This window comes from Talpa europaea (genome assembly GCF_964194135.1).
Source record: "Talpa europaea genome assembly, chromosome: X".
NCBI lineage: Eukaryota > Metazoa > Chordata > Mammalia > Eulipotyphla > Talpidae > Talpa > Talpa europaea.
The window spans coordinates 88,702,422-88,717,877 of record NC_140081.1 but is presented as its reverse complement, the minus strand read 5'-3'; the positions used below and the strand labels follow the sequence as shown (position 1 = coordinate 88,717,877).

The window sequence follows — 15,456 nt, the reverse complement described above, 5'->3', positions numbered from 1 at the left end:
TCAAAAAGTTATAAAGATAAAAAGATGGTTGGGAGTTGCCTGGTGTGGTGGTGGTGGTGGGTAACAGATTAATAGTAAATGTACGTGAAGGTTCATTTTGGGGCAATGAAAAAATGTTATGAAGCTGATTTATGATGACGGTTTTGGTGATTTTACTAAACTGATTAAATATGCCCAAAAATCATTGGATTGCTTGTACACGTATGAAATAGAATTATATGATATGTGAAATGTGGCTCCTTAAAATAATGTCAAAGACAGCAAAAGAATTACACATCCTGATTATCTGTCAGAAGTGACTGGGTAGTGTATGTTCCGTTAAGAATACCAGTTGTTGCCCCGAACCCGCTGAGGGGGTGGGGGGTGGGGGGTGGGGGGAAAGGTGAGGGGGTGGGGTGACTTCCGGTTCCGGTTCTTTGTGCAGCTACAGCAACAGCTCTGAGGAAGATGGCGGCACAAGAGGGTTTCCAGTCAGTTACTCCGAGCACCAGTGCTGAAGCCTCAGAAGCAGAGAGCCTTCCGGCCAGCCGGATCCAGGATCAGACTCTGGGACCTTGCCTGCAAATGGGCATGCGGAGGAGCCTGGCGCCCAACCCGGAACTCTGCTACTTCCTGATGCACAGTGAGGCCGCTCTGAGACCAAGTGTAATGGCAGCCAGCCAAACGATGCCTCAGGGACCCCTCATGGGCCCCCCTGTGGCAGCCAGCCACGTGATGCTTCAGAGACCCCCCATGGGCTCCCCTCTGGCAGCCAGACACATGACGCTTCAGCGACCCCCCATGGGCTCCCCCATGGCAGCCAGACACAGGCTTCAGGGACCCCCCATGGGCTCCCCCGTGGCAGCCAGACACATGGTGCTTCGGGGATCCCCCATGGGCTCCCCCGTGGCAGCCAGACACATGATGCTTCGGGGGGCCCCCCTGAGCTCCCCCGTGGCAGCCAGACACATGATGCTTCAGGGAACCCACGTGGGCTCCCATGTGGTAGCGAGCCACAGGATGCTTCATGGATCCCACACGGGCTCCCCCATGTCACTCAGCCACATGATGCTTCAGGGATGCCCCACGGACACCCCTGTGGCATCCCTGAGCTCACTGGAGCTCCCTCCAGCCCCGCCTGGCCCTTCCCAGTCAGAGTTGGACCCATTTATGTCAGAGTTGGACCCATTTACGCCCCAGAAGGTCCAGCAGCAGATGGTCCAAGGCCGAAACCACAGTGCAAAGAAAAAGAAGATGGCTGACAGAACTCTGCCTCAAAAGGTGCTTGAACTGGTTCCGGAATCCCAGACCTATATGGACCTCTTGGCTTTTGAAAGGAAGCTGGACCAGACTACCTCGAGGAAGTGGCTCGATATCCAGGAGGCTTTGAAGCGCCCGGTCAAGGAAAAGCGGAAACTGCGGATTTTCATTTCTAACACGTTCAGTCGCCCCAAGACGGACTGCAAGGACGGGGAAGGGTCAGCGGCTTCCTGGGAGCTGCGGGTGGAAGGCCGGCTCCTGGAGGATGCGGCGGCGTCCAGGTACTATGGCGCCAAACAAAAGAGGAAGTTCTCGTCCTTCCTGAAGTCCCTGGTGATCGAGCTGGACAAGGACGTGTACGGCCCGGACAGGTACCTGGTGGAGTGGCACCGGACCGCCACGACGCAGGAGGCGGACGGCTTCCAGGTGAGGCGGCCGGGGGACGCGAGCGTGTGGTGCACCATCATCCTGGTGCTGGATTACGTGCCCCCGCAGTTTAAGCTGGACCCTCGCCTGGCTCGACTCCTGGGCATCCACACCCAGACCCGCCCGGTGATCATCCAGGCGCTGTGGCAGTATGTGAAGACGCACGCGCTCCAGGACCCCCACGAGCGCGAGCTCATCGTCTGCGACCCGTACCTCCGGCAGATCTTCGAGTCTCCGCGCATGAGATTCGCAGAGATCCCGGAGCGGCTGCACGCGCTGCTCATGCCGCCCGAGCCCGTCGTCATCCACTACATCATCGGGGTGGACGCCAACCACGCGAAAAAGCTGGCTTGTTACGACATCGACGTGGAAGTGGATGACGCCTTAAGCACCCACATGAACTCTCTTCTGCTGTCGCCGGCCGTCCAGCAGGACATCCTGGCCCTGGACAGCAAGATCCACGACACGATCGAGGCCATCAATGCGCTCAAGGCGCAGCGCGAGTTCATGCTGAGCTTCGCCTCGGACCCGCACGCGTTCATCAACGAGTGGCTGCAGGCCCAGTGCCAGGAGCTGCAGGCCGGGCCGGACGCCGAGGGCACCGCGGAGGAAGAGCGCCGGGCCGAGTTCTACCTGCAGCCCTGGGCTGAGGAGGCCGTGTGCCGGTACTTCTACTCCAAGCTGCAGCAGGGCCAGCAGGAACTGGAAGAAGCGCTGGGCATCCAGAACCCCTAGGACCTCTCCCGCAGCCCCGACGGACTGCCCGGGGGCTCTCCTTGCACCTGTGCCTCCCAGCCCTGGCCGCGGCTCGCCGGCCTTTCCAGAGGCTGCCGCTGCTGCCAGGACGGCGCCGGGATGAAGCGGGTACCGCAGTTCTGTCTCACGGAACCCCGTGACTCTCCGCTCCCAACCCGTCCCTTTCTCCCCACGCCCCAGCTTCTGTGGCCCCGGGCAGTCTCTGGGTGCCTCGGCCTGCCCCTCGGCCACATGGGCCCCCCCCCGGCGGCGCTAGAGAGCGAGCCTGTGGCCTTCCCTGGCACTGCCAGTGGCCAGAGCCCAAGGCCAAGTGGGCTTCAAGGGCACCAGTCTTCCGGGTCCTGAGCTTCAGAGTGCCCGCAGTGGGGAGCTTTCCTCACTTCTCTGAGACTGCAGCCTGGGTGCGCTCTACAAGCTAGCAGGGCGTCCGTCTAAGCATTGGAGTTGGCGCTTTTTTTTCCGTTTGCTTTTTTTTTTTCTCGATATTATGTTTATTTAGGTAGTGTGGGCTCACAACACGCTAAGTGATTTAAGAGAACAGGTTCCTACCTCCACCTAACCACCAAAGCACCTGCAGTCCCCCAGCACCCCCTCCTGGGCCCCTGCCCTCCCCCCCCACCCTTCCCACCTCCCCCCCACCCTCTCCATCAGGGAGCCTCAGTTCTGCCATCTGATTTCTCACGTTTGTTTTGCTTTCGTTTTGTCTGTTCCTTTGTCTTGCTTTGCTCTCCTCCACCTGTGAGTCCAATCATCTAGCCTTTGTCTTTTTCCTTCTTGATTTATTTCACTAGGATGAGCTCCTCCAGTGGTATCCATGAGAGTCCATCTTTTGAATAGCTGTGCAGTATCACGCAGTGCATATACACTGCCCCTTCTTTCTCCAGGGATCTGTCACTGGGCACTTCGATTCTGTTTCCAGAATTTGGCTGTTGTCCATAGTTTTGTCTGTTCCTTTGTTTCATTTGTTCTTGAACTATTATTGCTTCTTCCCCGCACATTCCCTATAACTGCTCTTTTTGGGATTCCCTCCTAGCTGGCCTAACGCAGAGTATCTGAATGGGGGAATCTTACCTTTCCCTGTCAGAGCCTCAGGGATCTAACCTGGGGTATGTCAGTGGGGGGGGTCCTGTTCCTTCCCGCTGGAGCTTGGCGGTCGGATTCATTCATTTCCTCCACCCCGGTCCTTTCATGGATAAACAGGGTAAAAGCCCTGGGCTGTCCCTTTTCCCTGTCCCTTGTCAACCCAGTCACCATCTACTGATAACTTCTAGGGCGCTGCGAGTGAAAGCACCTGGGGATGGGGGCGAGTTGGGAGGGTGATCTTCCTTCTCCCCGCCTCATGGAGCGGGACTCTCCAGGCCCTTAGGTAGGGCCTTGTGATCTTGGGCCCTTGGAAGTGAAAAGGTTTTGCATCCTTTCAGGAAAGCCCCAGTTTCTTTTTCCAGGTTGTATCACTCCCCACCCCTCCCCCAGTTCAGCATATTCCAGTTTTGAAAACTCAACACAGCAGGAGAGACAGCTGGGCCCAGAGGGGACATTGGTTCAGCCTGGGCTCTGAACCCACAGAACTGGCAGAGCCCCTGATTCCTACCCCTCTCCTCAGGCTCCTATCCCTGCCTCTTCCACTCTGAGAGAGTAGAATTTTCTCTCCATCTTCCCCTTCCTGCTACAGACCCTCCCCTCCCTTGAAAGATTCTCCCCCCAGGGCCAGTGGAGCTGAAAGGACCAGAAGAAGCTTGGCACTCCTACACGGTGACCCTACTGAAAATAACTTTAAAACTAAAGTTGTGTTCCCTTGTTGTTATCACCCAGCTTTAATAAAAGAATCTTTTGAAGTTGAAAAACATACTGGGGTATTCTTTGTGATTATTCTCTCTGTTGAGGTCTGCTGGGAACTCTAATCAGAGTCATATAATAATACAGAATTTTTAATGTAACTGTTATCTTGGACGGCCTATTGCTTCCTTTGGTGTAAATGATGAAAAAAAAAGTAATGTCTTCTTTTAATTCAACTCAATTGCGGTGTTGTTTTAGTTCCATTTCAAAATGATTGAGTAATATTCTTTCTCAGATGCATTTACCAGTCACTCTAGTCACACTGTTGGAACAATCTTCTGCAGGGAATCTGCAGATAATGAACAAAAGCAAGGATCTTTATCTAGATAGTTGCAAAGTGCTTCTATACATAGGTCTTAAATATTTGGTTTATTGGGGCCTCCCTGGTGGTGCAGGCGGTTGAGCACAGCGCTGTGAAGCTGTCCGCAGCCTCTGCAGTGCCAGTTCGATCCCCGCTGGCCTTGGAGCAATCCACATGGCGAGCAGACCTCTCCTGTCTCGCCCACTGCTCCCCTCAGCAGTGTATTTCAGTCTGTCTGCCTGTTCTGTTCCCTACTCTGTCTCTGGTGAATCCTCTCACCCTTCCGCATATCTGGCCTGTACCCAGGTTCTTGGATAAATGAAATAAATCTTTTTAAGAAAATATTTGGGTTATTGCTGACTTCCACCAAAGATGAATTTTCTAGAAGTAGCCGTGAGGCATCATTTGAAAAATGACCTACGAAAGAAATTCATAGTGACAAAAGTACATTGTGCAGATTAACATTCCAATTTTTGTCATTTAATACATTCTTGTAAAATGTGCTATGGATTATATGTGTGTACACATATGAATTAAAAATTAAAGCTGTCTCTACTCACAATCAAACTGCAGAAAAGTCCCAAGAAATATGAAAAAAAAAACCTTGTAGAATAACTGAATTTAGCACAATTTTATGGGATAAAATCAATCTGTAAAAATCAGTTATATAGATCATTTTTTATTGCTAAATAATATCCCATTGTATGAATTACCAGTTTATATTACTTAAAATAGTTATCACTTATTGAAGGTCCTCTTGGCCACTTACATGTTTTGCCTATTTTTAATGAAGCTGTTTTAAATATCCAGGTGTAAGTTTTGGTGTGGACATAAGTTGTTGATTTTTTTTTTAACTCATCTGGGTAAATACCTAAGCACAATTCCTGAGTATAGAGTATAGAGTAAAACTTACAGAGTTTTACTTAAAGAGTAAAACTATATTAAGCTTAGTAAGAAACTGCCAGGCTGTCTTCTAAAGTAGCTGGGCTATTTTGCATTGCCACCAGCAATAAATGAGAATTCCTATTTCTCCACATCCTCACTAGCATTTAGAATGGTCATTGTTTTGGATTTTAGGCATTCTAATGCATATGTATTGCATTATGTGCTGTATTTTGTTTCAATTCTTAATCCCCTGATGATATATTATGGTGAGCACTTTTTCACATGCTCATTTGCCATATGTGTCTGTTCTTGGTGTTCTGTTTCCTTATTGTTGAGTTTTAAGAGTTATTTGTATATTTTGGACACAGTCCTTTATAGGATGTATTTTGCAAAGATTTTCTCCCAGTCTGTGGCTTGTCTACATTTGATTAACAGTGTATTTTCTAGAAAAGCAGTTTTTCATTTCAAATAAGTCCAGCTTTTTCCATTTTCCTCTTTCATGAACCATACTTTTGGTGTTAGATCTAAAAAGTCACTTCCAAATCCAAGGTCACATAACTTTTCTCCCATATTATCTTCTAGTAATTTTATACTTTTGCATTTTACATTTAGTTCTATGATCAATTTTGAGTAAATTTTCATGAAAGGCGTAAGATCTATGTCTACATTCATTTTTTTGCATGAGGATTTTCATAGTACCCTTTGTTCAAAAGATTATTTTTTTTCTCCACTGAATTTTGTTTCTTCGTCAAAGATCAGTTGATTGCATTTGTGAGAGTAGTTCAGTGCTATCATTCTGTTCTATTGATCTGTTTATCTATCTGTCATTATCACACTGTCTTATTACTATAGCTTTATAGTAAGTCTTAGAATCCAACAGCTTCAGTCCTCCAGCTTTGTACAATACTTTTTCAATATTGTGTTAACTTTTCTGGGTCTTTTGCTTCTTCAAATAAACTTTAGAACCTGTCTATCAACATCCACAAAATAACTTACTGGGATTTTGACTGAAATTGCATTGAATCTAGGGCTCAAGTTTGGAAGAACTGACATCTTAGTGATAAAGTCTATCCATTGTTAAAATAAAAAACAGAGACCAGCCTTGAAACTTTCCTGAGCAGATAATACCAGTTTAGACCTACAAACTGAGCTTAATTCAGCTTAAAAGACTAATTCGAACTCTGTTATTTTTTGTTTACAAGTCTGGCAATCATAAACAAGTTTCCCAAGATTGATATGAGGTATCATATTAGTCAATTTCCTATCATTTAAAAACACTGATATTATAACCAAACACTGCCTCCTCACTTAAAAAGCTACTTTATGGGCCTCCCTGGTGGCGCAGCAGTTGAGCACTGGGTTGCGAAGCTGCCCGCAGCCTCTGCAGTGCCAGTTAGATCCCCGGCTGCTCCCCAGCCACCAGAGGAGGGTCCCACATGGCGCGCAGACCTCTCCTGCCGCCTGCTGTTTCCCTTAGCAGTGTACTTCGGTCCTTCTGCCTGCTCTGCTCCCAGCTCTGGCTCTGGTGAATTCTCTCACCCTCCCGCGCTTCTGACTGTACCAAGTGCTTGTATGTATGTATGTATGTATCAATCAATAAATAAATCTTTAAAAATAAAAATAAAAAGCTACTTTATAACAATATACCCATGAGCCTTATTCCATGTTGGTGGTGTTAGTGGTCCCAGTATGCAAAGTGTCTTTTTGGTGTATGCTCCATAAACTTTTACTAATCATGCTTCAGTGGGACCTCCCTGGTGGCGCAGGGGTTAAAGTCTTAGCATTATCAAGCTATCCCCAGCCAGGGAGCTGAGCTAACCCTCATGATGTAGCAGACCTCTCCTGCCTTGCCCAGTGTTCCCCTCAGCAGCGTATTTTAGTAGATCTGCCTGTTCTCCTCCCCACTTTGTCTCTAGAGAATCCTCTCACCCTCCGTACCTCTGGCCTACACCCCAGTTCCTCTATACATAAATAAAAATAAATCACAAAAAATACTTCAGTGATCCATTCGTTTTGCTTTTATTTCTGAACAATTTGACATCACGAATGCTCATTAGTTCCCTATTTATTTAGATTTTTTTACTTCTTTCTTCAAAGGCTTGTAGTTGTCCTTATATATGGAAAACCATATACTGAAACACAGAGTGAGGTGAGAGCAGGCGGGGTATATTTACAGTTGCTGGGGTGTGAAAATAGATTCCAGAAACTTGTGGTGTTGAGAGTAAATGTTGCTTCCATAAAAAGAAAAAGAAATAATGCTTTGAATAAAATCTTGTACATAGCTATAGTAATTAGTATGAATACAATGTGGAAGTGGTGAAATAACAGACATGTAAGGCTGCAATTCATCTACAGACCAACACAAGTATGACGGATTGAGAGATGACAAAGGCACAAAAGTTATTTGAAGAAGGAAAAATACTTTTTCAACAAATTGTATTGCAACAATTGAACAAAATCAGCCCAAAACTGAACTTCAAATTGAAATTCACATTTTATACAAAAATAAACCCAAAGTGGACTATGAATATAAAAATTAAAGCTATAAAATGTTTACAGAAAACATAGGAGAATTTTTGTTGTTAGTTTTTGAGGGTCTTATGAAATATTTAGCTATGACACCAAAAGCCAGGTCCATAAATGAAAAGAAAATTTGGTTCTCATCAAAGTTTAAAATGTTTGTTTTGTGGAAAGACCCTGTTAAGAGGATGAAAAGACAATCGTGTCACTTATTCAACAAAGAACTTCTATGTAGAATATGCAAAAAATTGAACAGTTAAAAAACAGACAATCCAATTAGAAAATGGGCAAAAGACTGAAGCATACACTTTACTCAGGAAGATATATAGATGGCGAAGAAATACATGAAAAGATGTTGAACATATTCATCATTAGTGAAATGCAAATAAAGCTACAAGGAAATGTCAGTACACACCATCCATCAGAATGGATAAAATGAAAAATACTCTTAAGATAAAGCGCTTGTCAGCATACGGAACAATGATATCTCATATGCTGCTGATAGAAATGAACAATTCCACATTCTGGAAAATAGTATTTCTGGTTTTTTATTTTTTTTAAATTAAACATATATTTGGCATACAACCCAGCAATTGCATTCTGGACATTTCACCCAGAATAATGAAGACATTGCATTAGTTTTCTCTGGCCTCTGTAACAAATTATCACAAACTTACAGACTCAACACAAGAGGAACATATTCCCTCACAATTTTGGAGACCCTAAGTCCAAAATCAGTTTCACTGGATTGAAATCAAGGTGTGAGGAGCACTGCACTTCCCCTGGGAGCTCTAGGAAAGATTCTGCCCCTTGCTTCTTCCTGCTTCTAGAATTTTGGACTTGTAGCCACATCATTCCAATATCTGCATCTGTGGCCATATGGCCTTCTCCTCCCTCTGGCACAAACCTCCCGTTGTTGCCTCCCTCTTCTAAGGGTCCTTGTGGCTGTATGTAGGGAGCACTGGGCTTATCTAAGGTCATCTCTCCACCTCACAATCCTTACTTAATCATACCTGCAAAGTGTATTTTTTAAAGATTTATTTATGCATACAAGAACTGGGGTACAGGCCAGAGGTGCGGGGGGTGAGAGGATTCACCAGAGACAGAGTGGGGAACAGAACAGGCAGACTGACCTAAGTACACCGCTGAGGGGAGCAGCGGACGAGACAGGAGAGGTCTGCTGCGCCATGTGGGTAGCTCCCTGGCCGCCCGGGGATTAAACTCGTGCTGCAGAGGCTGCGGACAGCCTCATAGTGCAGTGCTTAACCCCTTGCGCCACCAGGGAGGCCCCTGCAAAGTATATTTTGCCACATAAGGAAATACAAGGGAGGAGAAAATAGATTGGGGGAAGAACATTATGCAACTCACAGTGCTTATGTTCACACCAAGATGGCCTCACCAAGATGGTGGCAAAGGGGGCTCCTTGTTTCTCTCCCAAGAGGAACATCCAACAAGTGACCAGAGGGACACTGTACCTAGAGGGGTCTTTGGCTCCACGTGTGGCTGAAGCATCCTGAAAGGTCCATGCAGGAAGCCGGAATGCAAAAACCCACGTGGGAACAGGAATGCGGAAGCCTGCCTGGAGGACTCAGACAATGAGCCTCCCTCCTCCCCCTATGAGTCTCTTCTCAAACAACCTCTACCTGCCCCATGAACCTTTTCCCGCCCTACAAACTTTTCCCGCCCTACGAGCCCAGTCTCCCACCTAACCCCTCCTCACCCTATAAACCCCTGCTTCCCCCTGACAACGTGCTCGGCTTTACTGACCCCCCCCCCCCCCCCCCCGCCTTGGGTGCGTGAGGTCCGCCTGGGGCACAATAAACTTCCCCTTCCTTTGAGAAATTTAGCCTGGCTCTCCTTTTCTTTACCATGCCTAACCTTTCACATCCCTTGTACCTCAGAGACCAGCACAGACTGCAGCGGGGTGGGGGTGGGGGTGGGGGTAGGGGCACAGAGGAGATTCATGCTACACCGGGTAGGAGGTGGGAGGTGGTGGCAGAGAAAGACTGGGAGGTTGCGATTCCCAGCAGAGGGCACAGGGGTTTGCTGGCAGCTCAGCCAGGGGCAGGAGTGGGGGTTGAGGAAAAGGTATGCAGGCACCCCTGGAGGGGGAGGGGAAGCAGGGGAGGGGGGTTGGGTTGCTAGACACAAATTCTGTCTCCAGTAAGATCAGAGAAGTTTCTTCAGATGCACTCCCACCCTTGCCACCTGGGGCTGCTACTGATAATTCTGCACAGAGTGCAGAGTCTCAGCTCTGGAACCCCAGACACGAGGGATCTCGGATGCCACAACCACACTTATGCTCACACAAAGGCTCGTGTGTGAAAGTTCCTGGCAGCTTTCATAGCATTCTCAAACTGGAGAACAATCCAAATGTCCTTTGCACAAGCTTGTGTGGACAAGTGTTCTTACACACTGCCAGGGTCCTATAAATCTAAGTGAGCTAAAATTCATGGAGGTAGATACAGCACATACAAATCCATTTTACTCTAATTTCATTTTTTTTAAATCTCAGCAGAAATAATTTGTTCAGAGACTATGTATGCAAAGGCCTGAGGTAGGTGAGCACGGCACATTTGCTTAACTGTAATAAGTGCTTTTCGTTTTGAACGGCAAAGGCCTGGGGCACAGGAATGTGGACGCCAGAGAGAAAAGCTCTGGGCCTTGGCTGGTTTTTCAATCATCATGGAAGCAAGAGTTCAGAATATCGACATTAAAACTGCCTCAGAAAATCTAGTGCCTGACAATAATAAATTAGTGTCCTCATCTTCCCTGCTGATTACCTTTTATCATTGAGAGCTCCAGCCTGTAATAGAGACAATTTGAACATCAAAATGGTGACAACTGAATCTAAGAAAAGACTAATAATTTTCTAGAAGTTACTAGGATTTTATTTTCTTCTCTTGATTCATGAATGATCCACCTAAGGAAATGAATAGGTCCTCTGCCTCTCCCCTCTCAGAATCAAAGAATCACTTCATGTGCCCCCTTCATGTACTCAGGGAATATTCTCAAAATATTTCCCCACTTAGCAGCTCTCATGTGTATATTTACTTTTCAGCAATTCATTTGTGAATAACTTTCTTATCTCTCCTCTAGAGCCAACTTTGTTTTATTTCACAGATGCTTGCATGACTCTAAAAAAATAAATTCATGGTATAAATATATTGGGATGAATTACTGATGCCATGCAAAGTTCTTGTGCCTTACAGTAATATGAATAATGGAATAGCAAATCAAAAAAGTTCAGTTTGCACATATTCTTTCAATTCCTTATGTTAATGCCCAAAACCTGGCCCAGCAATTAGTTTATTTAACCACATCTCTTTCACATACAATGCACTTCATCTATGTTGAACTATAAATAAAATGCCTTCATTTGAGTGCTATATATATTTCTTTTTGATATTTGCATCCTGCCAAATTCATGATAAACTTTTGGTTTGGGGATTGCAAACCAATGCTGTCAGCTCAATGTTACCCACTGTTCTAAAAACTCTGCTTTACTCTTTCATTTTACTTTTAATTATAGACGAGTCACTCACCTTATACTGACCACAAAGGTTGAAGGTGTCTCAGAACATTCTCCTTGGAATAACTCATAATCATAAATGCCACTTTGAATTTAATAAAACACTTGGGACTTACACTGCATTGCCATCTGTAGCAAAATGACTTTTCAATATCTCTGATTTGGGAGAAACAAATATTTTTTGTGGTGTGGGTTTTTTTTTTTATTTCTATCTTGAAATGGCAGAGTATATTGAAAATATTTGTTGCAATGTGAGTAACTTGTGTCACTTTCCCCTATATTATTAGAAATCAGTTTTTATGTGACAATTCTATAAAATCATTTTCATACTTCCAGCAATGGATATAGTTCTCTCTCTTAAGAATCATGTGCAAGGTATAATGCAACATATAACACAGTATGAAATATAATCTGACATTCTAATAGCTGACAGCCTCATTAAAGACAAAACTCGTGTGCATTTGCACACACATACAGATACATGGAGTTAAATAGCAAAACAAAGGCTGATAGTGGTAAAACACAGAATGGAAACTGGAGGACTGAAGTTTGGTATTTGGATCTGCCTCGTGTGATGTGACCCTCAGTAAGTTACTTACCCTTGTCAAGTTCTAGTTGTCTCATCTCAAAAACAGGAGTAATCATGTACAGCGACAGTGTGATGATTTTATTGAATAATGTGTAGGAACGTATACATGATCTCATTCAGGAACAGATAAAGTGCTTTCGTGTAACTCGAATAGAGCACCAGGCCAATGACTGCAGCTATTGTTTGGACCCCTAGTTGACATTCTCTCTTATAGTACTTAAAGGTACCCTGGTATTTTGGAAATAATATGGTTTTTGGAATCACACTTAGTGAATTTTTAATTATGGCTTGAGCAACTCATGCTTGCACATTATGCAAGTGACATAACCTTTCTGAGTCTTCTATTCATTATTTTCAACAGGGATATTACTATCCATTTCCTTCAGAGAGTTATTGTTTAAGTATATCTTTCCTTCTACTCTTCACAGATTATAAATATTTTGAAAACTTCTTTCCTCTAAGAAAGAGGACAAAATAACCATGACTGAGGTTGTACTGCATTTGTTATGCAAGCCCTTTGGCTGTCACTTGCTAATGAAAGAGAAAGGCAGAGCCAGCCACAACTTTATTGGACTTCCTATTGTTAGAGTTGCCATGTTTTTTCTTTGATTACTAGTTATTGAACAGTCAAAAGTGTGTTATGCAGCATAAAGAACACACAAAAAGCATGATCTGGATAGTAAGGATGTTATACCCTAAAAAAGGAAGTCCATTAACTCAGCTGCCCAATGTATCCATTTCTGTAATCATTTGTGAAATCTTGATTTGGGAACTCATTTAGCTAGCCTTATATTTAGAGGGTATCTTTATGTCTATCTAGTTAAAAATCGTGTTGCTTGAAATAACATTTCAAGATACTGTAAGGTGACAGCGTTCACATATGAAATGATTGCTCCACATTAGTTAAGCAATTAACAAATACCTCATCAAGCGCCCCCCACCAGAAAAAAAAAATGACATGAGATTGAGAAGACCAAGAGCTAAGAGGAGAAAAAAAAAAAAACTGGCAAGGGGAAAAATGAAGAAAAACATCTGGCATGAAGAAAAATAAAGAATCGACAAATTGTTTGAAATAGAGGGGCAGAGAGGAAGCTGAATTCTCTTTTGAAAACCATATTCATTTTGGATTCATTTTAGAAAAACTATGGTACCAGGAGGATGGATGCTTTCAGATTAAGTGTTCAATGAACAGCTAAAGGCGGAGGGGCAAATTTGATGTTAGTATGACAAAGAATTTAGGAATGTGCTGCAGTTTGATCCACAGGAATGTGATGGATTGTCCATTTCTCACTCTGTCAATGTTTTGGGCACACGCAAAGTGTGCCAGGTCCCCTGCCCAGCGCTGGGGATATCAGGATGAAGACACAGTTTTTTTTTTTTTTTATTTTGAAGATATTTGCAGACAGAGAAATGTAGTTATTCCTTTGTGCAGACTAAAGAATATTCTTTTGTCAAAACAAAATTATTCTTTTGGTCAACAAATATTTATTGAGTGGTCTCTCCAAGCCAGACACTGCTTCTCGGTGCTGGAGAAACAGAATGAAAAAGAAAAAAAAGATGAAAATTTCTACCTTCAATATCATATTACAATTGGGATAAACAGTTGGCAAGTAAGTGTGTGTGTGTGTGTGTGTGTGTGTGAGCATGCACGCACACAGACATATCCTATATATCTAGCTATATCTTTATATAGAAATAACTGCATCTACACCCATAGCTGTATTCAGAGGTGACAGATGCCATGGGGGGGGCTATAAAACAGGGGTGGGGAGAGGGTGTGCTGGGTGAAGAGAGGAGGCATGGGGAGACCACAAAAGTAAGGCATTTTAGCGGAAACTCATGACATAAGGGAAAGCTGTGTAGATGTGGGATGGGACATCATTCCAAACAGAAGGATTAGAAAGTTGAAAGCCTCTGAAGAACATGGGCAACTGAGGTCGTGTGCAGGGAGGGCAGAGCCAGTCTGACAGGGGCATCCGCAGCTTGGGGGATGTCAACATTTCTGAAACAGTGAGCTCCATCCAGTTTTCATCCCTACTCATCAGTCCAGTATCTCAGTTACCCTGGTCTGTGACCTGCCTTGGTGCCCTCCCTATCCTATTCACCTGCCTTGGCACCTAGACCTGTGATTATCCTCTCCTGCCTTGTGACCTTGACTTTTCTCTTGGTTTCCAAGATGCTATGTTGCCACGATCGCCTATATTTCTGCACTCTAACATATGCCTTCTCCACACCCAACCTATTCCTCCACGGCATCTTCCTGTACCATCCACAGGTCTTCGGGTCAGACAACTAGAAGTCATCCTTCACCTCTTCTGTCTTCCTCATTCCCTGTGCCCAATCCACGAGCAAGCCCAGTGTGCTCCAAAATGTGTCCGCTGTTCTCTAGTCTACAAGTCCAGCTCTATCCCTCATCATTGGCTCTCTCCTTATAACCCTACAATACCCAGAAGTGATCTCCCTCCCTGCTTTGCCACACAGCAGACAATGATCCCGTCAGAAGCTGGCCAGAACATGTCATTCTGTGCAAGGTCCTTTCACAGCTTTCAACTGCGCTGACAATACAATCGGACTCCTTACCATGGCCTCCAAGATTCTGCAGGATTTGGCCTCTGGTGACCTTCTTTATCTCATCTCCACCTTTTGCCTGTTGTCTACCTATTTCTTCCTCCAACATGACAAGCTCATTGCCATCCTAGGACCTTTGTACTAGTTGTTTCTTTTTATATCTGTCATCTATTTTTACCAGTCTTAGCCCCAATATACATGGGGGTAGAACTGTAATTTGCATGTGAGAGCTGATGAGATCCAGCCACAGACATCGCAGCTGCAGTACAAAAGATGAACATAGCGAGCCTCATGAAGAAAATCAGATATATTAAACTGCAAATTCACTCATAAATAATCCCCTAATTGTCCTTTTTGAAGAGAAACTTCTGGAATTATATGTTACTCTTAGTTCTCCATCATATAATTACTTTAGAGAAGAATCATGTACTATAATTAAAAACATGGTAAAAATCATAATGTTTATAAAAATAATTTCCCTGCCATTATGACACTTAGATTGGCTTTTAGTCAACAGAAATCCTGTAATGTAATTGCTGTTTTGTTTGGTCCTTGAATTAGAATGAAAAGAAAATACCATACAAGAAATAAATAGAATAAGAAAGTTATATTTACATAATTTTTAGAAAATTTCATTTTATAAAACTTTTTGCTGAATATTCTGGGTTAGAATTGATAGTGATGAAACTGATTTGATTGCTTCACAAAAATCCATTTACCAAGAATAACCTCTTTTTTTTGCTATCAGAATTGATTAAATCAAGCCCATTCATTTGGGATGACACTATTAGACAAGGAGTGAGC

The 15,456-nt window shown here is 44.4% G+C and overlaps 1 protein-coding gene across 1 annotated transcript; it reads left to right on the top strand.

The window, feature by feature from the left end:
- Positions 1–447: 447 nt before the first annotated feature.
- On the top strand, positions 448–2,400 carry LOC311187712 (SWI/SNF-related matrix-associated actin-dependent regulator of chromatin subfamily D member 1-like; the record flags this gene model as incomplete). The annotated part of the gene is made up of 1 exon (XM_084259037.1): positions 448–2,400. One exon carries the CDS (start codon positions 448–450, stop codon positions 2,398–2,400), a length of 1,953 nt encoding a protein of 650 aa, XP_084115163.1.
- Between the last annotated feature and the right edge of the window lie 13,056 nt (positions 2,401–15,456).